Consider the following 22835-nt stretch of genomic DNA (forward strand, 5'->3'; position numbering starts at 1 on the left):
CATTTAATGTTCTCCTTGTATAAGCCCCCTAATAAATATGCAATTGCAGTCTACCGGCTGCTATCATGTTATAGCTTAAGGTAATTAAGAAATAAAATAAAGTGCATGTCTAACTCAAGTTGCCTATTCTATAATTTGAACTGATAGTGTTTTGGCCTCAACCCAGAGGCAGACTGAAGAATTGGGACGCGACAGCAATTGCACAGCCAAAAAGTTTCGCCAGACATGACCGGCTTACGTTGGAACCGAACTGGCGCTTTAATCAGTAGACTTCAGAACTTCTTTGCCCGCAAGTTTCAGTATTTTAATGGATGATAACAGACACGTAGTACTGTGAACCCAGTCCTGACACGTTTACTGTGTGTAGATTGTTTTTCTCTTTCACTCAATGTAGTGTGTTTATGTTATCCAGCCTATATATCACCATTTAGCATACCTCAGTGACCGACTATCGCGTAACGCGCAATCTGATTGGCTACACAGGTGCCGTCTATCGATCGATAGACGGCAGTTTGCCAAAGCGCGCGCGATTTAGCATGCAACATTACTCAAATATATCAAAATTTATGAAATAAAAAGATTTTTTTGCTTCATAGATCGGTCACTGAGGTATGCTAAAATCTCGGTTTCTATCGCCTTTGATAGTTGGCTCGGGGCGATCAGCCGATAGAAACCTCGAGCTTGCCGTCTGATTGTTAAATATTCCACTCATATCGTCACTCTAGTTAAACAGCTGTTAGAAAGCTGCTGCTATCAGATTAGGCTCGATTCCCGGGTCCGGTCTGGCTCATTTTCCCAAACAGCGGCTGGTAATCGAGCATACCATCAGATATAATCATAAACAAATTTGTTGTTTTACAACACTAATTAGAAATAACTGCATTTAGGTTTTCCTAAAACGACCATTGTGAGCTTAGGTCTAATCAATTTGCAATATATAGCGTTTAAACCAAGTCGAATACATTTTAAACAGAGTACAGGTGAAAATCGAATCTTTGTTTGTTCGTTCTCATTCCTGTGCATATGATAAGTTTTGTGGTCTACATTCCGCTGCCAAACGCAGAAAGGATTGACAATAGAGTGTGTGCACGGCGGCCATGTTGGAGGACTAAAACAATAGAAGATATTTGCATAAAAAATAGAATATATTTCCCAAAGGAAAATCATTGTATTGTTTCGGTCCTCCAACATAGCCGTCGTGCACACACTCTATTAAAGTGAGGACCAACCTCGTATTCGTTCCCTCCCATTATTTACAAGAGAATATCCCTTGTAAAGAGGTTGGGTGGGGATCGAAAACGCCCATACCATATTAAATTAGTTTTTTTTATTATTTGTTCTTAAAGAGAGAGCGACGACTAGTGAAAAAATGAAAGTGACACTGCTATGAAGATATTGTCGTTTGTCTAAAGGGAAACGGATAAGATCGAACAAAAAACACGATAAATTAAATAAGATTCAACTCAACGGTTTGTGTGTTACTGTCTGTGTGCACCTGTTTTATTCAAATTAATGTACCATACCCGACAGACATAAAAAAAAGAAGAAAATATTTAACTGCAGCACTTCCTTTCTAGTATCTATAATCGAGTTCAGTTAAGGAGTTAGTTCCCTTCGCGACAAAGTGAATCGTTTTTCAGTGGGTTTCATATTGACCAACGGTGGCAAAATTTAGTCAAACGAGTTATCGAGGCCTGGAATGGAACTTGTGATCTGTTTCCTTTCGTTTCTTTATTGGAGTGCTGGTAGGTACCTACATCATGTTTTTCTTATTTTATACTGAATTACTTTTTTGAAAAGCTCTTTAAGTAAAAAATCCTATGAAAAAGAAAGTGTGTATACAGCAAAATCATCTTTCTATTTCTTTGGTAAGGAGCGTTCAATTTTTGAGTAACAATATCCTGTTCAAGGAGGACCCGATCACCACCATTTGTTGCGTTTTTAGGCTGTTCGGAAAGAATAAGAAGCGTCATATCTTCCAATTGATAGGAAAAACGTAAACTGAATTGTATCTTAGAGTTATGCCTCCCATCGCATCTTGGAAGCAAAACCTAAAGCAGAGATCACGGACTCGAATCTTTCAGGCTTTCATTCGCTTAAACTGCGATCGCGAATTTCGTATATTTCACTTTCATCTCATCATCACCTCAACTGGTATATTACGAACTCACAAAATGACCAGCTTCCAATTGGCTTGATAGCTCAGTTGATAGAGCACTGCACCGGTATCGCAGAAGTCTTGGGTTCGTATCCCGTTAAAGCTTCGGAACCTTTTAAAGGCGTTCTTTCCGCAGCTGACATGACCGCGGCGATCTCTCAATTATTAAAAACTAAAGCAACTTTGAAACGACTAAAGGCACAATCAAGCAGGTGCGCGCAAACGAGAATTTGGGGCCGGAAAAGGCGGGAAGAACTCTCCAATATAAAAACTATTTCGGCTGGTTAAAGTTATTTAGGGCGGCTGGCGTATTCCACTGAAGGAGCCAGTTCACAGCTTATGTGATTTCAAGAGCTGACTGTAGAATTACAGTATATCTACCACAGGCCTCATTGAGCTTGAAATTTGCTGTCCTTTCAAAACCTAAAAATGTTTGTCTGTCAGCAGAAACAAAAAAATAATTGTCAAGTTTGTTATAAATTATCACCCCAGCGTAATAAAACTGTCGATTAGTGCATCTGGTCAGACACAGAGTAGGCCGATATGGATTGAAACTTGAAAAACTCGGTTAGGCTAATGCTTTTCAAGTTCTTGCATTTTTGTTTCCAAAACTCGCTAGAACAGATCACGAACAGATTCCTTTTAATAATTGAGTCGACATCTTTCCCTTTCGTCATTCTAGAATTATTTGGCAGCTGATTGAAGGTCTTATTTCATCGCTTTTAACAAAAGATACCAAAACCCCCCATGGTACTTCCCCTTTGAGCTTATAATTTGATTGCATCATTTCTACACCACCTTTTTTTGGGGGGGGGGGGGGGAGGGGGGGAGAGGGGTAGAGATAGTGAATATTCGTGAGTAGTACTGAGGTTCTACTAGCGTGCAAGCGTTTTCTTTTCTTTTTTTCTTATAAATGATGTTCATAACGCGACTTAAAAGCCCCTCTGTGACGTTCAGTACACGAGACAACTTTTTAACGCAACGTAGCGCGCGGACAACTTTTTAAGGGAACATTCTGTTGCTGCAATGCGTTGCCTGGTTTCGAAGAGAGGTAAAATACTTGCGCTGTGTTTGCGCGACACAATTGCTTTATAAAACGTTGTCCGCGAGTTGTTGCACAAAAACAACTTCTAAAGCAACAATGTTGCATTGAAAACCGTCCCATGCCGACCTGATTAAACGGGTAGTTGTCATTCCATGCCAACTTCACTTGCAGGTTTTGCGCAACAGCAACAACAACCCCGACAACTTTGTCTCCGCTGTGAAAGCAACATTTCCTGGTCCGGCTGTGACATAAACACTACATATAAGTCCTTTTGTGGAGGCCAACACCAGAGATGTGCCGCTGTAATGGAAGCCCCAACCCGAAGAGACAAGATAAAATACATCAAAAAATGTGTGTCACGTTTGGATAATCCCTGCAGGGAGAGACGCCGCGAGGAATGCAGAATAACCTTTTGCGAAAAGGACCTCTGTAACTTTGCGCTCACTCCAACAGCTACCCTCATTGCATCTGCGTTCCGCTGCAAGCAATGTGAGAGCAAAATTTCGTGGGGTGACTGTGACAACAAGGCGGTGGAAGTATTCTGCGGGGCCGGCTTTCGAAAGTGTTTTAAACGCAGGTTTACGGAGGACGGCGTTACAGTGTATTCAAAGGGTTGCACGGTTCCGCTTGCCTGCGGCGATTCACAAGTTAAAATGCCGAATAACGACCAACGCAACATTACTTGCTGTGGTCAACATATTTGCAACATGGCGGAGAGAAATGGTGCGTCTGTTTTCCTCATGGGGGTTCTGCTTCTGGGAAGTATGATTTTTACTGGTAGTATTCCATTTCCAATGAAATAAATAAACTTTGTTAGATTAGTGTAAAATATGAGCGCTTCCTCTGTACTCAGGGAAAAACGTATCGAACGAGAAGAACACGATAGCGTGCCCAACAAACACCTGAGCACCAGTGTGAAAATTTAAATTTACATTTCCAAATTCAAATTCGACCTAGAACGCACAGACACCTTTGAACGAGTTCCTAGAGCTCTTTGGTGCTTCGTGGGTAAATAAATTGTATTTACATTTACGTTTAAACGATATGCGATGGAAATTCAGGTTCAGAAGCCCGTGCTGGCGATTGTCCGGCAAACTGCTGTCAATGGGTTCGCACACCTAATATCAAAGAATAAATTGACCTAACTTGTCCCAATACGTTTTCTTATAAAAATATTAGGGAGAATTTATTAAAATGTCAAGAATTAACCTTAGGGGTTGAACAAGCATTGATATTATAGGGAGAAATTTGATGTTGATCACCGTTAGGGCTTAAAGGGTTAACTTGTGGCCAGCCAGCAACCAGCCGCTGTAATTTTATCGAAGTGTAAAGGAAATAAAATTCGTAAGCTTTGCGAGTCACTTTGCTGTCTGCCTGGTAGTTTTAGGGACGGAAAGAATCGGTCGGATGGCTTTCTAGGGGCTCAATAGCGTTTTGAATTATTTTACAATCAACGTTCGCCTGGCGGACATCTCGCTATCACGGTCTCATTCACTGACCCCAGGAGTGCTTACCATTTACATGGAAAACCCGGAAATTCCAGTTGGAAAATCCAATGGTACGCATCATTCCATTTAGAGTACTTCTGAAATTATGGGCTTCTGGTCAAAGTGATGCATTGGTATTACTCCTTTTGCGATTTACAGCTGATGTTCATACATTTTGCATGTTAAGACAAGCTAAATCATTTCGTATTTATGCCGAGGATTTCCATCCGGGTGGTTTGCGTAAATGGTAGGCACCCCAGGAGTCTCTATCTGTATTTAATAATTCCTTGAGTCAGTTCTAAAAATAAATCTACTCGAGAAGGGGTTCACTCCAAGAGAGATGAGGCTCCGGGCCACGAGTTGAAACGACGCCAAACAATTATTACTGAACGTAACTACCATTATTACGGAGTGCATTGAGGGTTGACTGTAGATATCGACCCACAAAGGTTTACGTACGGAACTATGACTGCCCGCGAGACGTTGACAATTACAAGATAAGAGCGAGGTGAGGTGGACCACAACAATGTAGTAGCCCCTCTCTAAATGGCTTACAGGGCAAGGGAAGGACCCGATCTACCGCAACTATCCATGCAGAGGGGTCTAGTACCGGGGTGGGTAACACTCACATACGCACAGTTTCTTTACCACCTTATCACAATGAATTTATTCAAGGCAACAGTTCAATTCTTGTGATTTTAACTTCTTAAAGTACAAAACTCTTGTCACATTTTTCTCAACTGAGTAAATCGAGCTTTTGCGATAGCACTGAAATACTGACACTATAAACAAACTACGAGCCACCCTAAATACTATAAAATAGCATGTACGCCAGAATGAACGCTACTTTTTAAGTAGCAGTACTTAAAACAAAAACAAAAAGTTACAGGGGTAATTCATTAAGCTTTTGTATTCCTTTTGATAGAGTCAAAATTTCTACAATAGAAAATACAACGAAGCGACTTCAGCCCTTTCAATACGGTGGTGTCCCAGGATGAGACACTGAGCTATGAAATGTCATTCTAACCTTTGAGTCTATGGACAGAAATCCTGAAATGTGACGATTGAAATAAAAAAACGCTTCTGTCCTGTAGTGCTGTAAACTGCGTCAAACTTGGCAGTTCTAGTTTTTGAGTCTGCATATAATTCCTAAAGTGGAAAAATTCAAATGAATGCCATTTAGAAAAACGACGCATTCCTACCGCGATTTATAAATTCCTGACATCACCTAAATTAACTTTCCAAACACTCTTAGAGCGGTTTTCAATTGAGTGTCGAAAGTAATTCGCGTTTGGTTTGGTATTGCATTACTACGCTCTGTGATTGGTTAACAAAACTCGCGCCACTTTCTCAACCAATGGAAATCCAAACCAAAACCAATCGTGTTTTGGCCGCACGCGTTTTCCCGCGCTTGGCGCCGGTTACATGTATTTGTTTCGAATTCTGATTGGCTCGTTGTGTTGTTTATATCTGTTGCGATTGGAACAGAGTAATTACTTTAGTTCTGGTTTTACGACACTCAATTGGAAACCGTTCTATGTACCAATAGTAGCGTAACGGGTTATGCCATAGTTGTACACATTTCAAAAAAGATCTTTTACGCTCTGTCTAACACTTCGAAACAGCAACAATGTAATTCTGGTACCATATTTAGGAAGTCCTCCTAAGCCAACAATTGTTTCTTAACATTGGGCTATTGTTAGTCCCACAATACACCTTTGTAAAGCCCCTGGGCCCAGTTGTTCAAAGTCCGATTAAGCTAATCCTGGGTTAAAGTGAACTTTGATTCGAGCTTTGTTACTAACCAATAAAGACTCTTCAAAAAGATTTTTGTCCCTCAGTTTTGACGCACACTTTTCTTTACCATTAGCTTAAAAAGATTTTTAAAACAATTTTTAATGAGCCAGGTGAAAACGTCGCTTAACTTTTAATCGTGGATTAGCGTTAATCGGCTTTTGCACACCCGGCCCAGAACACTACGTGGTAGGAGTGGATGGTGAGTATGACTGGTGAAAACAGACTGTGAAAGCAGTCACCATTTTTCTTCAAAGATGGTGGCAAGCGCGATTGCTGGGAGAAGGGAGAATTTTCATTTCATTTTTCATTAAGAACAGGAGGAAAACGGAATATTACGCTTCAGAAACGTACAAAACAATACGGGGAAAATAAAACAGATGAACAAGAATCGTTAAAGTCGGAGAACATACGCACGACTAATGTTTCCAAATTCAGTGCCAATCCGTGGCACAGCGTAAATCACATGCCTGCCGTTCGGAGATCTTCAGAAGAGGCGAGGTCTTCTTCGGTATCCCCTCGGTATCCGAGATCGCCATCAGATGTCACACCACTACCAAGGATGGTGGTTTGATCTCTCAATCCCTTCAGAGTTCCTGAGCGACTGCGTTCAGCAGCGTCTTCTTCACCTGCCCTCGATGTTCCAGGACCCTGGACCCCTTCCTCCTCCTCCTCCTCCTCATCCTCCACCTCGGTCTCAGAGTTGACAGGAGTGCTTGCCTCTTCTGTAGCGCTGTCGTCAACAGAGACGGCGTCTGTGTAGAGAGAAGTGGAACTGCCTCCTGCCGTCATGTATGCAGCAGTATCCGTATCCGAGGTAACATCTTCTTTAGCACTCATGAAAGATTCCGTATCGCTATCTGGCTCCTCGGGGCTTTCCGACCTGGCTGATTTTGAAGAGCCATTTGGCTGGCCTGCCTGTTCTTGTTCATGCTCTTCTTCTTCGTCTATCACTGTGTTACTGGAGATTTCGAAAAGTGAGCCTGAGGGTGATATGTCGCCACCTTCCCCACTTGTATGTGGCGGGCTTTGTAAAGACGAAGTGTACGATTTCTTGACTGTATAGGGGTCCCTTCCTGGCGTCCCTTCAAAGTTTATCTGGTACGTTACAGTTTGGTTCCCATCGATGGAGGATGAATGCGACGCCAACCTCTCTTCAAGACGTGACGCAGAGAAGTCAGATTTTTGCGTGACCTCCGTTGGTTTGCGTGACAGTTCGGCGCACTTCAGACCTAATCGCGTGGTGGGTCAGCGTCGTGCTTTCATTGGAGGCTCTAAAAGAGTGGTTTTCCAACTCAAAAGGGGATTGCTCAGTAAGCTGTGTGACACTCGGTGTCACGGACACGATGACGTTACCATTGTTACTGTGTTCAGGAATTGTCACGCTACTAACATAAGACTGTTTGGAGGAGACCACCTGCCGGTGAACAGTACTCGTCACGGTCTTCACAGAACTCTCGGTTTTCTCTGACACATGGTGAGTGCCACTGAATGACGCCGCAAAGGTTCGTCTTGATGAAGGCGAGATATTAAGGCTACTACGGTACCCCGCTACCTGCTTCTCTTCCGTGTCAGGCTTACGAGTGTTTGTATGACCCAAGCTGGGGATTGCAGCCTGCAAATCTACTGCGCTTTCACACTGAATGGCTTCGTTCCCATGCTCCTGCTTAGTAGAGTTCGCAAGCTCTAAGTTGGAGACACCTTCCTCGATTCCTAGTTACACGTGGTTGAGCGGCTGCTGTTAAATTTTGGAAATAGTGTGCAGTCGGCTATCGTTCCGTGTGGAAACAACGATGAGCGATTGTTAAGATGAAGTCTTTTTAACCGAAAACGTCTTACACTGTCTTTGCTGAACGGATTAGTGATCGTATTCCTGCAAATGTAAAGAAAGCTACCAGTGGGGCAGTACGACTATGGAATGAGTGGTCGCCGATGAAAGAACCTCCCTTCCAACTAGTAGTGGACAAGAAGATGAGTTTGATTTTGTTGTTGCGCCTGTTATTGAAGTACTAGTAGTAGTAGTAGTAGTAGTAGTAGTAGTAGTAGTAGTAGTAGGAGTAAAAGTTATGTTGTTCATTTTTTCTTTAATAATAAACGATTAAGAACTCGTTGAAATGTTTGAGATTACTAAATAAGGGGAATAAGTCGAGCGGTATATGGCGAGGGGGGAAATATATATTTCCCCCCCCCCTTTCGTTATAATCCCCTCGTCCGTTGTTATCAGCTATTGTTTTCAGCCCCGCCCTCCCCTTTTACAACCAAAGCCGCACCCAGCTTTTCAGACAGTTAGTAATTGACAGGGGCTATTGAATATATTCAACCGAAAAGAACAAAGGAAACCGAGCCAACTGAAAAATAAGTTATAATCATCGCACTTTGTAATACCTGTCGCACTTTGTAATAACACTTGTCACAATTTGTAATAAAATAGCTGTCGCACTTTGTAATAACACTTGTCACACTTTGTAATAAAATAGCTGTCGCACTTTGTAATAACAAGTTGTCGCACTTTGTTATTTTGGAGATCTCATGGCTTGTTTAGCAACGATGGAGTGTAATAACTGAACAGAGGGGAAATAACTCCAGGTAAAAATAAAAAGATGCCCGAGAGGGTTGAGTCCAAGTGTCAGTAATTATAAGGGAGACAGAGGCTTCAAGTGACTCGCTACTTGTTCTATATGAGGATTTTTTTTTTGGAGGGGGGGGGGGGGGGTAGTCACAAGATTTTAAATAGGTGCTACAATCGTGGCTAAAGTCGAGATAGCTTGGACACCATTACAAGACAAATACCACAGTTCTTCGAAATGTACTTTCTCTTTATGGGAAAGTGACAGTTATCAAGTCTTTACTTATTCCTAAATTTGTTTATATTTTGTCACTTCTCCCTGTACCCAAGGGAATCATCCAAGAGTTAAACCGATTGTTATTTAAATTTCTATGGAAAGGGACTGATGAAGTAACAAGACTGTCGACGATAAATGAATATGAAAACGGTGGATTAAAAATGATTGACCTTGAAAGTATGATCAAATCTTTACAGCTAGCCTGGTTGAAAAGAATCTTCGGAAAGAATGATGGTGCTTGGAAAAGCTATCTACGCGTTTCATTGCAGTGTTTCGGAGGTCTCTTTTTATTTTACTGTAATTATGACATTAAGGATCATTCTATTCCTTCTTTGTTCTATTCCGAATTACTTCAGTGGTGGTCCGAATTTCGAGATGGTTTTGCTGCTGGAAAAGAGTGGCAATTTATATTGTGGAACAACAAAGAGATACGTATTAATAACAGGCCCATCTTTTATGAAAAGTTTTTTGAAAACGGTATTATTTATGTCAATGATCTTTTATTCGATACAGATGCTACAAAGTGCGATGATTATTACAAGGTGCGACAGAACAGTGAGGTTGAACAAGGCTATGATAAACATTGATTAAAATGTTGAATGGCATTAGATGTCTTATGCGCTTACTTGCACCAATGGCGGAAGCAATCTTTCTAGAGATATTTTCAATATGACATTCCCAATTTAAAGTTTGGTCGATGTAGACCCCAAGAGATTTGGCTGATGCTACCTGTTCCACAGCCATGTCATTTATAGTTAGAGAGGGTCTCTCAGAAATATTCGATAACTTCTGCCTAGATGCAATTAGCATAAACTCCGTTTTTGTTAGATTTAAAGTAAGCTTGTTGGCTGATAACCAAGTGTAGACTTTGCTTAGATCATAATTAAAACAATTATTTAAATCATTGGTTAACGTGAGTACTAGCAAACGTCAAACTGGTATCGCCAGCGTACATTCTAGTCTGTGAAAATTGCAAGCAATTCGGTAAGTCATTGATACATAACAAAAAAAAAAAGAGGTCCTAGAATTGTTCCTTGTGGAACACCAGATGACAATAATTTCGGGGTTGACTTACAACAATTTATATCACAGATTTGAGTGCGGTTATCTAAGTAAAATAAAAATAGAGCTTCGTTGCGAGTACTTTGACTTTGGACCGAAGACATCCGAGACTCAACTCAAGGGCCCTCAAGGTCAAACCTTGTTTTCTGACTGGAAATTTTCCTCTCAACATTTTCCGCCGTCTATACTTCTTCAATTTCATCAGACCCAGTCTTGCACATCTCAAGTTGCAACGTTCATGCTCGAAAAGAATTCTGGGTTATTCAGCCACAGAGCGAGCATAGAACTACTTCTTCTTACATTTCATAGTTTTGTTTTAGAAGTGTCGAACCAATAAAGTAACACTCGCTAAAGTTCGAATCCATTAAATTTTCCAATACTTCAAACTCTACCAAATTGCCTTAGTAGGTCCTAGCTTCCATCCACAAAACCCAAAAAAACCCCTTAACCCTTGGGCCTCCTTGTATGCTACACAGCAAGTTTGGCTACTCAGCAAGCATGAAACCATCTCTCCCCTCTCTTGCCTTTTAAATGCTTGTCCCCCGCCACACGGCCAGTGCGGAGGGGACTGGACGGGGGCACCCCGCCCTGTCCCCCGACGTCCCCCGCCACACGGCCGGTGCGGAGGGGGCTGGGCGGGGGCACCCCGCCCTGTCCCCCGACGTTGAACTTACTGTTGCTCAGACGGCTAGCCATGTTCTTTTATACTGATAAAAATTCATAATGCAATCTACAAAACAAAACTTTTTGCTCAACCAAAGAACAGTAATTTACACATTTGCACAGTTCACTTGTCCGAACCGTTTGCGTTCCATACCTTCTGTCATAAACATGTGATTGGGCAGTCACTAACAAGGCAATGAGAAAGGCACGCACTTGTGACATAAGCTAATTACATCATTTGAATGCATTTATTTTGCTCTGTACCATTTGTGCATCAGCACATAATTCCCTTCGGCTAAAAAATTTTGATGTAGTATTCCGCTTGAGACAAAGAATTTGGCACGTTCCTTTGCATCGCCTCATTGGCAAAGCGATTAATCAGAGCTCAATCTATTGATTGAATTCAAAGCAGGAAATTTAAAGCGTTGACGTCTCAACAAGCTCGCACCGTTACCGCCTTAGCATTTTTTTGTGCCGACACAAAACAAATACTGCCATACATAAAAAAAAAGAAAAAAAAAAATACTAAAATGAGCTATCATTTTAAGAAATGTTATTTCGACTTGTAAAAGTCAAAGTTTGTTTTCGATCCTGGGAATCATTTTACAGGTTTCAAATCTTGGTTCTCGTTTCAGGGTCACCTCTTCTTGTAACTACGCTCAGGATTGGCTTTTTTGTTTTGTTCTTTTATTGGTATGTGTAACTTGTTGTTTATTTTGCATTTGAATTAACCATGAAAACAAGTATTCGATTGCAAGTTGGCATGCGTATCGGAATTAAAAAGAATTCTGATTTCCCCGCAGGAACAGGAAGCATATTTTCTTCACACATGTTGGGATCTTGGCCTGGCCAAGCCGCTAGTCGTTTCATTATAGACACTGAGCTGTGAACATCGTAGAGCGCGCCAAGAAACAATAGCATATTGACAGAATAAATTTAAAATTTGTTGGGGTTTTTACCTCGTGAATGATAAAGCTTGAGATTTCTTAATTTGTTTTTGCGGCTCAATTACATGACCGTTTTTTTTTTTTTTTACTAAAGGACGCATTATCCGTCTCGACAAACTTGGGCAAACATTTGTTGTTCGTCTGTAGCATAAAGACGGATTATCCGTCTGGACGAACTTTTTTCCGTTGTGCGAACAACAGAAGATAATCCGCCCAGACGGATAATGCGTCTTGCGCTCGTCTTTATACTAGAGACGAATAACCAGACGAACAACAATGTTTGCCCAAGTTCGTCCAGAAGGATAATGCGTCCTCTAGTATAAAAACGGCCAATATATTTTGTCCAAAATATTTTTTTAACAGCTTAGGTTATTTTCTTTTCAAGAAACATTTGGATGCCACAACGTTTACTTCCTACTTGCCCGCTATGAGTTCGCCATCCATAATGCGATGTTCAAGCGGTGACTGGTTGAGACGCAGAGCGCTTTTGATTTTCTCGTGCTTATGCGTTAGATCTTTTACATTTAGGTACATTTCTTTGCCGTCCTCTACAAAACAACAACGTGAAATGACCACATTTAAGGTTTTGTGGAGAACGTGAACGCACAACCGTGAATTTTTCATTTTCTTTTTTAACTCGTACGCCACTCCTAGCAATTTGGTTCCTGGATAGTTCACCATTTTTGTAAAAATTGAGCGAGTTGAAATAATTGCGAAGTAGCACAAATGAAATAAAGATATATTTTCGGGTGAAGTTTTCGTTGCCGTTGCCGTCGTCGTTGCTTAAGCTCCCTATTATTTAGCTTCGTCCGACTGAGTCAGAAACTATACAGATATAAAGGAAAAACATGTTCTAAATCTTAAAGCATTATCAATTCTGAACATAGCCTCATAGCATTTCCAGTAACCAAGACCCAGTCGAAATATTTATTCTTCGATCGCGAATCCCCTACTTCCGTAAAAATTATGTGCATATGCACAGTGAAGTAAATTGAAAACATTATAACTGGCTACTATAGTTATTTATTTAATAGAAGTAACGTTTACCACCCACAAATACGTTCAGTTTGATCCGCACTCGTTTCCTTGATCATCTCTCTTCCTCCCTCGAGGGAGGAATAGAGAGGACCCTGGGAACGAGGTTGAGTTTGAATCCTATGACGTGCATTGTTCCCACAGACCACCGCGTCCACTTTGCGATTTGGTCAACCATCTGCTAACCGACGAGCCCGAAAACTCTAGTCACAGGTTTTGGAATGATTTTCGAGTCTTCAACCTGACTGATTAAGAGCCGCCCGCCTTCTGCCTAACAAACCAGTCGGATAACAAATCAATTATTCGGATCGGATGATACAAACTGTTGCGCATGTTTCACCCAGCCCTAAAAATAGAAACTTGCATGGATCACTCACAATTGTAAGATAGGCATAAGAATAAGCACAAACAAACATATGAGAAATACTGTGTGAAATGGTACCGTGAGACGGAGAGTACTTTTGATTTTCTCGTGCTCTGAATGCGCCAGATCAGCTTGCATTTACCTCACGACGGTTCACACCTGTGGCATAAGCACTGGCACCCCCTAAAATACGCATAAGCATAAGTCGAAAAGAAAGCAGCTTCTTTTCTTGTGCTTGTAATTATACTCATGCTTGAGTTTATCTCACACCAATTCACACACGATTTTTGTCACTCGTGCTTGCCCTCATAGCTTAAGTGTGAACTTGGGGCCAGTTTCAGGAGCCTATTGTTTATAAATAATTGTCTTTTGCCATGTAAACAAAAGGCTATTATAAACAAACAATACTTAAGACACATTTTAACTTAGGAGAACTTTGTGAATCCAGCCCCCGCAGGCCTCACAATTGAATGTAAACACTACAAAACTTGCTTTATAATCACATTTAATGTTCTCCTTGTAAGCCCCCTAATAAATATGCAATTGCAGTCTACCGGCTGCTATAATGTTATTGCTAAAGATAATTAAGAAATAAAATAAAGTGCATGTCTTACTCAAGTTGCCTATTCTATAATTTAAACTGATAGTGTTTTGGCCTCAACCATGACGCAGACTGAAGAATTGGGAGGCGACAGCCAAAAAGTTTCGCCAGACATGACCGGCTTACGTTCGAACCGAACTGGGACTTCAATTAGTAGACTTCAGAACTTCTTTGCCCGCATGTTTCTGTGTTTTAAAGGACGATAACAGACATGCAGTACTGTGAGCCCAGTCCTGACACATTTACCGTGTGTAGATTGTTTTTCTCTTTCACTCAATGTAGTGTGTTTATGTTATCCAGCCTATATATCACCATATATTCCACTCATATTGTCACTCTAGTTAACCAGCTGTTAGAAAGCTGCTGCTATCAGATATAATCATGAACAAATTTGTCGTTTTACAACACTAATTCGAAATAACTGCTTTAAAGTTTTCCTAAAACGACCACTGTGAACTTAGGTCTAACCAATTTGTAATAAAAAGCGCCCACGTCGAATACATTTTAAACTGAGTACAGGTGAAAATCGAATCTTTGTTTGTTCGTTCTCATTCCTGTGCAAATGATAAGTTTTGTGGTCTACATTCCGCTGCCAAACGAGAAAGGATTGACAATTAAAAGTGAGGACCAACCTCGTATTCGTTGCCTCCCATTATTTACAAGAGAACATCCCTGGGAAAGAGGTTGGGTGGGGATCGAAAACGCCCATACCATATCAAATTAGTTTTCTTTATTTGTTCTAAAAGAGAGAGCGACGACTAGTGAAAAAATGAAAATGACACTGCTATGAAGATATTGTCGTTTGTCTAAAGGGAAACGGATAAGATCGAACAAAAAACACGATAAATTAAATAAGATTCAACTCAACGGTCTGTGTGCTACTGTCTGTGTGCACCTGTTTTATTCAAATTAATGTACCATACCCGACAGACATAAAAAAAAAGAAAATATTTATCTGCAGCACTTCCTTTCTAGTATCTATAATCGAGTTCAGTTAAGGAGTTAGTTCCCTTCGCGACAAAGTGAATCGTTTTTCAGTGGGTTTCATATTGACCAACGGTGGCAAAATTTAGTCAAACGAGTTATCGAGGCTTGGAATGGAACTTGTGATCTGTTTCCTTTCGTTTCTTTATTGGAGTGCTGGTAGGTACCTACATCATGTTTTTCTTATTTTATACTGAATTACTTTTTTGAAAAGCTCTTTAAGTAAAAAATCCTATGAAAAAGAAAGTGTGTATACAGCAAAATCACCTTTCTATTTCTTTGGTAAGGAGCGTTCAATTTTTGAGTAACAATATCCTGTTCAAGGAGGATCCGATCACCACCATTTGTTGGGTTTTTAGGCTGTTCGGAAAGAATAACAAGCGTCATATCTTCCAATTGATAGGAAAACTTGAACTGAGTTGTATCTTAGAGTTATGTCTCCCATCGCATCATGGAAGCAAAACCTAAAGCAGAGATCACGGACTCGAATCTTCCAGGCTTTCATTCGCTTAAACTGCGATCGTGAATTTCATCTCTTCATCACCTCAACGGGTATATTACGAATTCACAAAATGACCAGCTTCCAATTGGCTTGATAGCTCAGTTGATAGAGCACTGCACCGGTATCGCAGAAGTCTTGGGTTCGTATCCCGTTAAAGCTTCGGAACCTTTTAAAGGCGTTCTTTCCGCAGCTGACATGACCGCGGCGATCTCTCAATTATTAAAAACTAAAGCAACTTTGAAACGACTAAAGGCACAATCAAGCAGGTGCGCGCAAACGAGAATTTGGGGCCGGAAAAGGCGGGAATAACTCTCCAATATAAAAACTATTTCGGCTGGTTAAAGTTATTTAGGGCGGCTGGCGTATTCCACTGAAGGAGCCAGTTCACAGCTTATGTGATTTCAAGAGCTGACTGTAGAATTACAGTATATCTACCACAGGCCTCATTGAGCTTGAAATTTGCTGTCATTTCAAAACCTAAAAATGTTTGTCTGTCAGCAGAAACAAAAAAATAATTGTCAAGTTTGTTATAAATTATCACCCCAGTGTAATAAAACTGTCGATTAGTGCATCTGGTCAGACACAGAGTAGGCCGATATGGATTGAAACTTGAAAAACTCGGTTAGGCTAATGCTTTTCAAGTTCTTGCATTTTTGTTTCCAAAACTCGCTAGAACAGATCACGAACAGATTCCTTTTAATAATTGAGTCGACTTCTTTCCTTTTCGTCATTCTAGAATTATTTGGCAGCTGATTGAAGGTCTTATTTCATCGCTTTTAACAAAAGATACCAAAACCCCCCATGGTACTTCCCCTTTGAGCTTATAATTTGATTGCATCATTTCTACACCACCTTTTTTTGGGGAGGGGGGGAGGGGGGGACAGGGGTAGAGATAGTGAATATTCGTGAGTAGTACTGAGGTTCTACTAGCGTGCAAGCGTTTTCTTTTCTTTTTTTCTTATAAATGATGTTCATAACGCGACTTAAAAGCCCCTCTGTGACGTTCAGTACACGAGACAACTTTTTAACGCAACGTAGCGCGCGGACAACTTTTTAAGGGAACATTCTGTTGCTGCAATGCGTTGCCTGGTTTCGAAGAGAGGTAAAATACTTGCTCTGTGTTTGCGCGACACAATTGCTTTATAAAACGTTGTCCGCGAGTTGTTGCACAAAAACAACTTCTAAAGCAACAATGTTGCATTGAAAACCGTCCCATGCCGACCTGATTAAACGGGTAGTTGTCATTCCATGCCAACTTCACTTGCAGGTTTTGCGCAACAGCAACAACAACCCCGACAACTTTGTCTCCGCTGTGAAAGCAACATTTCCTGGTCCGGCTGTGACATAAACACTACATATAAGTCCTTTTGTGGAGGCCAACACCAGAGATGTGCCGCTGTAATGGAAGCCCCAACCCGAAGAGACAAGATAAAATACATCAAAAAATGTGTGTCACGTTTGGATAATCCCTGCAGGGAGAGACGCCGCGAGGAATGCAGAATAACCTTTTGCGAAAAGGACCTCTGTAACTTTGCGCTCACTCCAACAGCTACCCTCATTGCATCTGCGTTCCGCTGCAAGCAATGTGAGAGCAAAATTTCGTGGGGTGACTGTGACAACAAGGCGGTGGAAGTATTCTGCGGGGCCGGCTTTCGAAAGTGTTTTAAACGCAGGTTTACGGAGGACGGCGTTACAGTGTATTCAAAGGGTTGCACGGTTCCGCTTGCCTGCGGCGATTCACAAGTTAAAATGCCGAATAACGACCAACGCAACATTACTTGCTGTGGTCAACATATTTGCAACATGGCGGAGAGAAATGGTGCGTCTGTTTTCCTCATGGGGGTTCTGCTTCTGGGAAGTATGATTTTTACTGGTAGTATTCCATTTCCAATGAAATAAATAAACTTTGTTAGATTAGTGTAAAATATGAGCGCTTCCTCTGTACTTAGGGAAAAACTTGTCGAACGAGAAGAACACGATAGCGTGCCCAACAAACGCCTGAGCAGCAGTGTGAAAATTTAAATTTACATTTCCAAATTCAAATTTGACCTGGAACGCACGGACACCTTTGAACGAGCTCCTAGAGCTCTTTGGTGCTTCGTTGGTAAATAAATTGTATTTACATTTACGTTTAAACGATATGCGCGGGAAATTCAGGTTCAGAAGCCCGTGCTGGCGATTGTCCGGCAAACTGCTGTCAAAGGGTTCGCACACCTAATATCAAAGAATAAATTCACCTAACTTGTCCCAATACGTTTTCTTATAAAAATATCAGGGAGAATTTAATAAAATGTCAAGAATTAACCTCAGGGGTTGAACAAGCATTGGTATTATAGGGAGAAATTTGATGTTTATCACCGTTAGGGCTTAAAGGGTTAACTTGTGGCCAACCAGCAACCAGCCGCTGTAATTTTATCGAAGTGTAAAGGAAATAAAATTCGTAAGCTTTGCGAGTCACTTTGCTGTCTGCCTGGTAGTTTTAGGGACGGAAAGAATCGGTCGGATGGCTTTCTAGGGGCTCAATAGCGTTTTGAATTATTTTACAATCAACGTTCGCCTGGCGGACATCTCGCTATCACGGTCTCATTCACTGACCCTAGGAGTGCTTACCATTTACATGGAAAACCCGGAAATTCCAGATGGAAAATCCAATGGTGCGCATCATTCCATTTAGAGTACTTCTGAAATTATGGGCTTCTGGTCAAAGTGATGCATTGGTATTACTCCTTTTGCGATTTACAGCTGATGTTCATACATTTTGCATATTAAGACAAGCTAAATCATTTCGTATTTATGTCAAGAATTTCCATCCGGGTGGTTTGAGTAAATGGTACGCACCCCAGGAGTCTCTATCCGTATTTAATAATTCCTTGAGTCAGTTCTAAAAATAAATCTACTCGAGAAAGGGTTCACTCCAAGAGAGCTGAGGCTCCGGGCCATGAGTTGAAACGACGCCAAAGAATTATTACTGAACGTAACTACCATTATTACGGAGTGCATTGAGGGTTGACTGTAGATATCGACCCACAAAGTTTTACGTACGGAAATATGGCTGCCCGCAAGACGTTGACAATTACAAGATAAGAGCGAGGTGAGGTGGACCACAACAATGTAGTAGCCCCTCTCTAAATTGCTTACAGGGCAAGGGAAGGACCCGATCTTACCGGAACTATCCATGCAGAGGGGTCTAGTACCGGGGTGGGTAACACTCACATACGCACAGTTTCTTTACCACCTTATCACAATGAATTTATTCAAGGCAACAGTTCAATTCTTGTGATTTTAACTTCTTAAAGTACAAAACTCTTGTCACATTTTTCTCAACTGAGTAAATCGAGCTTTTGCGATGGCACTGAAATACTGACACTATAAACAAACTACGAGCCACCCTAAATACTATAAAATAGCATGTACGCCAGAATGAACGCTACTTTTTAAGTAGCAGTACTTAAAACAAAAACAAAAAGTTACAGGGGTAATTCATTAAGCTTTTGTATTCCTTTTGATAGAGTCAAAATTTCTACAATAGAAAATACTACGAAGCGACTTTAGCCCTTTCAATACGGTGGTGTCCCAGGATGAGACACTGAGCTATGAAATGTCATTCTAACCTTTGAGTCTATGGACAGAAATTCTGAAATGTGACGATTGAAATAAAAAACGCTTCTGTCCTGTAGTGCTGTAAACTGCGTCAAACTTGGCAGTTCTAGTTTTTGAGTCTGCATATAATTCCTAAAGCGGAAAAATTCAAATGAAAGCCATTTAGAAAAACGACGCATTCCTACCGCGATTTATAAATTCCTGACATCACCTAAATTAACTTTCCAAACACTCTTAGAGCGGTTTTCAAATGAGTGTCGAAAGTAATTCGCGTTTGGTTTGGTATTGCATTACTACGCTCTGTGATTGGTTAACAAAACTCGCGCCACTTTCTCAACCAATGGGAATCCAAACCAAAACCAATCGTGTTTTGGCTGCACGCGTTTTCCCGCGCTTGGCGCCAGTTACATGTATTTGCTGCGAATTCTGATTGGCTCGTTGTGTTGTTTATATCTGTTGCGATTGGAACAGAGTAATTACTTTAGTTCTGGTTTTACGACACTCAGTTGGAAACCGTTCTATGTACCACTAGTAGCGTAACGGGTTATGCCATAGTTGTACACATGTCAAAAAAGATCTTTAACGCTCTGTCTAACACTTCGAAACAGCAACAATGTAATTCTGGTGCCATATTTAGGAAGTCCTCCTAAGCCAACAATTGTTTCTTAACAATGGGCTATTGTTAGTCCCACAATAGACCTTTGTAAAGGACCTGGGCCCAGTTGTTCAAAGTCCGATTAAGCTAATCCTGGGTTAAAGTGAACTTTGATTCGAGCTTTATTACTAACCAATAAAGACTCTTCAAAAAGATTTTTGTCCCTCAGTTCTGACGCAGACTTTTCTTTACCATTAGCTTAAAAAGAGTTTTAAAACAATTTTTAATGAGCCAGGTGAAAACGTCGCTTAACTTTTAATCGTGGATTAGCGTTAATCGGCTTTTGAACAACCGGGCCCACAACACTACATGGTATGAGCGGATGGTGAGTATGATTGGTGAAAACAGACTGTGAAAGCAGTCACCATTTTTCTTCAAAGATGGTGGAAAGCGCGGTTGCTGGGAGAAGGGAGAATTTTCATTTCATTTTTCATTAAGAACAGGAGGAAAACGGAAAATTACGCTTCAGAAACGTACAAAACAATAAGGAGAAAATAAAACAGATGAACAAGAATCGTTAAAGTCGGAGAACATACGCACAACTAAAGTTTCCAAAATCAGTGCCAATCCTTGGCACAGCGTAAATCACATGCCTGCCGTTCGGAGATCTTCCGAAGAGGCGAGGCCTTCTTCGGTATCCCCCCGGTATCCGAGATCGCCATCAGATGTCACACCACTACCAAGGATGGTGGTTTGATCTCTCAATCCCTTCAGAGTTCCTGAGCGACTGCGTTCAGCAGCGTCTTCTTCACCTGCCGTCGGTGTTCCAGAACCCTGGACCCCTTCCTCCTCCTCCGCCTCCTCCTCATCCTCCACCTCGGTCTCAGAGTTGACAGGAGTGCTTGCCTCTTCTGTAGCGCTGTCGAAAACAGAGACGGCGTCTGTGTAGAGAGAAGTGGAACTGCCTCCTGCCGTCATGTATGCAGCGGTATCTGTATCCGAGGTAGCATCTTCTTTAGCACTCATAAAAGACTCCGTATCGCTATCTGGCTCCTCGGGGCTTTCCGACCTGGCTGATTTTGAAGAGCCATTTGGTTTGTCTGCCTGTTCTTGTTCATGCTCTTCTTCTTCGTCTATCACTGTGTTACTGGAGATTTCCAAAAGAGAGCCTGAGGGTGATATGACGCCACCTTCCCCACTTGTATGTGGCGGGCTTTGTAAGGACGAAGTGTACGATTTCTTGACTGTATAGGGGTCCCTTCCTGGCGTCCCTTCAAAGTTTATCTGGTACGTTACAGTTTGGTTCCCATCGATGGAGGATGAATGCGACGCCAACCTCTCTTCAAGACGTGACGCAGAGAAGTCAGTTTTTGCGTGACCTCCGTTGGTTTGCGTGACAGTTCGGCGCACTTCAGACCTAACCGCGTGGTGGGTCAGCGTCGTGCTTTCATTGGAGGCTCTAAAAGAGTGGTTTTCCAACTCAAAAGGGGATTGCTCAGTTAGCTGTGTGACACTCGGTGTCACGGACACGATGACGTTACCATTGTTACTGTGTTCAGGAATTGTCACGCTACTAACATAAGACTGTTTGGAGGAAACCACCTGCCGGCGAACAGTACTCGTCACGGTCTTTACAGAACTCTCGGTTTTCTCTGACACATGGCGAGTGCCACTGAATGACGCCGCCATTGTTCGTCTTGATGAAGGCGAGATATTAAGGCTACTACGGTACCCCGCTACCTGCTTCTCTTCCGTGTCAGGCTTACGAGTGTTTGTATGACCCAAGCTGGGGATTGCAGCCTGCAAATCTACTGCGCTTTCACACTGAATGGCTTCGTTCCCATGCTCCTGCTTAGTAGAGTTCGCAAGCTCTAAGTTGGAGACACCTTCTTCGATTCCTAGTTCCTGCACAACACCCAAATCTGCCAGGTTTCCTTCTTCCGGTGCAGACCTGAGTGTTGACGAGTCCTCAGGAGCTGGGATGTAATCTTGAGAAGTAGTCTTTACCAAGGCAGTTTTGACTGGTGAGTCGGAATCAGGGAGCACGGGTCCGCGTAACTGCGGATTACTATCAGTGACATCTTCTGATGGGGGACCATCTTTGAAGTCTTTGCTGACAGCTTCAGAGAATACATCACTGCTGCTCTCTGCTAGAATGGAATCTGAGCCATCAGTGGGTGTTTCCTCGCTTATGTTCCTATTCCGTGTAAATTCCAATGAACTTTCTCGTTGCTCAAGTACGTCTTGTTTCATCACCTCTGGTGTTTCGTGCAGTCCTATACCAGCCCCCTTTGAGTCTTCGATGAGTTCTGTAACTAAATGCACGTAGCAACAAAAATAATAAAAACCAAGATTAAAAACTCCGCACCTCCCTCAAACTTTTATCCATTTGAATGTGGTTCTAACTTTTACGACTTAAGAGTGTCACCACTGAAATGAAAACTCTTGAGCAGTACTTCCCTGTGGCGTTGTTTATTTTACTGTACTCGATGGGTCTAACACTCTAACATTTGAACCACTAGATCACAACATAAATACTTATAGGGAACTATATTTCTGACGCGATAACCAGTCTGTATGCCAAATTGAATTCCTCGAGGGAGGAATAGAGAGGACCCTGGGAACGAGGTTGAGTTTGAATCATATGACGTGCATTGTTCCCATAGACCACCGCGTCCACTTTGCGATTTGGTCAAACATCTGCTAACCGACGAGCCCGAAAACTCTAGTCACAGGTTTTGGAATGATTTTTGCGTCTTCAACCTGCCTGATTAAGAGCCACCCGCCTTCCTAACAAACCAATCGGATAACAAATCAGTTATTCGGATCGGATGATACAAACTGTTGCGCATGTTTCACCCAGCCATAAAAATAGAAACTTGCCTGGATCACACTTGTAAGATAGGTATAAGAATAAGCACAAACAAACATATGAGAAATACTGTGTGAAATGGTACCGTGAGACGGAGAGTACTTTTGATTTTCTCGTGCTCTGAATGCGCCAGATCAGCTTGCATTTACCTCACGACGGTTCACACCTGTGGCATAAGCACCAGTACCCCTAAAATATGCATAAGCATAAGTCGAAAGAGAAAACAACTTCTTTTCTTGTGCTTGTAGTTATGCTCATGCTTGAGTTTATCTCACACCAATTC

At 41.7% G+C, this 22835-nt stretch overlaps 4 protein-coding genes and 1 long non-coding RNA gene across 5 annotated transcripts in view; 4 read left to right on the forward strand and 1 right to left on the reverse strand.

Annotated features, from left to right (window-relative positions):
* The window catches only part of LOC146462070 (dipeptidyl peptidase 9-like), a 203213-nt gene that overhangs the window by 59569 nt on the left and 120809 nt on the right, over positions 1–22835 (forward strand). The window lies entirely within an intron of this gene.
* Positions 1544–4574, forward strand: LOC146462073 (uncharacterized). Its single transcript, XM_085086093.1, has 2 exons — positions 1544–1745; positions 3375–4574. Exons 1-2 carry the CDS (start codon positions 1700–1702, stop codon positions 4004–4006), a joined length of 678 nt encoding a protein of 225 aa, XP_084942219.1. The 5' UTR covers positions 1544–1699; the 3' UTR covers positions 4007–4574.
* LOC146462074 (uncharacterized) lies at positions 8288–8599 on the forward strand. Its single transcript, XR_014857268.1, has 2 exons — positions 8288–8499; positions 8549–8599. It is a non-coding gene; the product is annotated as an uncharacterized LOC146462074 (long non-coding RNA).
* On the forward strand, positions 14883–18224 carry LOC146462075 (uncharacterized). The gene is made up of 2 exons (XM_085086175.1): positions 14883–15142; positions 16753–18224. Exons 1-2 carry the CDS (start codon positions 15097–15099, stop codon positions 17382–17384), a joined length of 678 nt encoding a protein of 225 aa, XP_084942301.1. The 5' UTR covers positions 14883–15096; the 3' UTR covers positions 17385–18224.
* LOC146462076 (uncharacterized) lies at positions 18709–22103 on the reverse strand. The gene has a single exon (XM_085086176.1). It carries the CDS (start codon positions 21931–21933, stop codon positions 20326–20328), a length of 1608 nt encoding a protein of 535 aa, XP_084942302.1. The 5' UTR covers positions 21934–22103; the 3' UTR covers positions 18709–20325.

The sequence above is a fragment of the Pavona decussata genome, unplaced genomic scaffold, assembly GCF_977016875.1.
Source record: "Pavona decussata unplaced genomic scaffold, jaPavDecu1.1 SCAFFOLD_192, whole genome shotgun sequence".
Lineage (NCBI taxonomy): Eukaryota > Metazoa > Cnidaria > Anthozoa > Scleractinia > Agariciidae > Pavona > Pavona decussata.

Bases quoted from the DNA above. Each gene is read 5' to 3' on its own strand.
- LOC146462073 (XM_085086093.1), top strand. From the start codon at position 1,700: ATGGAACTTGTGATCTGTTTCCTTTCGTTTCTTTATTGGAGTGCTG. The intron at 1,746-3,374 runs GTAGGTACCTAC...CTTCACTTGCAG, and splicing joins GTTTCTTTATTGGAGTGCTG to GTTTTGCGCAACAGCAACAA.
- LOC146462075 (XM_085086175.1), top strand. From the start codon at position 15,097: ATGGAACTTGTGATCTGTTTCCTTTCGTTTCTTTATTGGAGTGCTG. The intron at 15,143-16,752 runs GTAGGTACCTAC...CTTCACTTGCAG, and splicing joins GTTTCTTTATTGGAGTGCTG to GTTTTGCGCAACAGCAACAA.
- LOC146462076 (XM_085086176.1), bottom strand. From the start codon at position 21,933: ATGAAACAAGACGTACTTGAGCAACGAGAAAGTTCATTGGAATTTACA.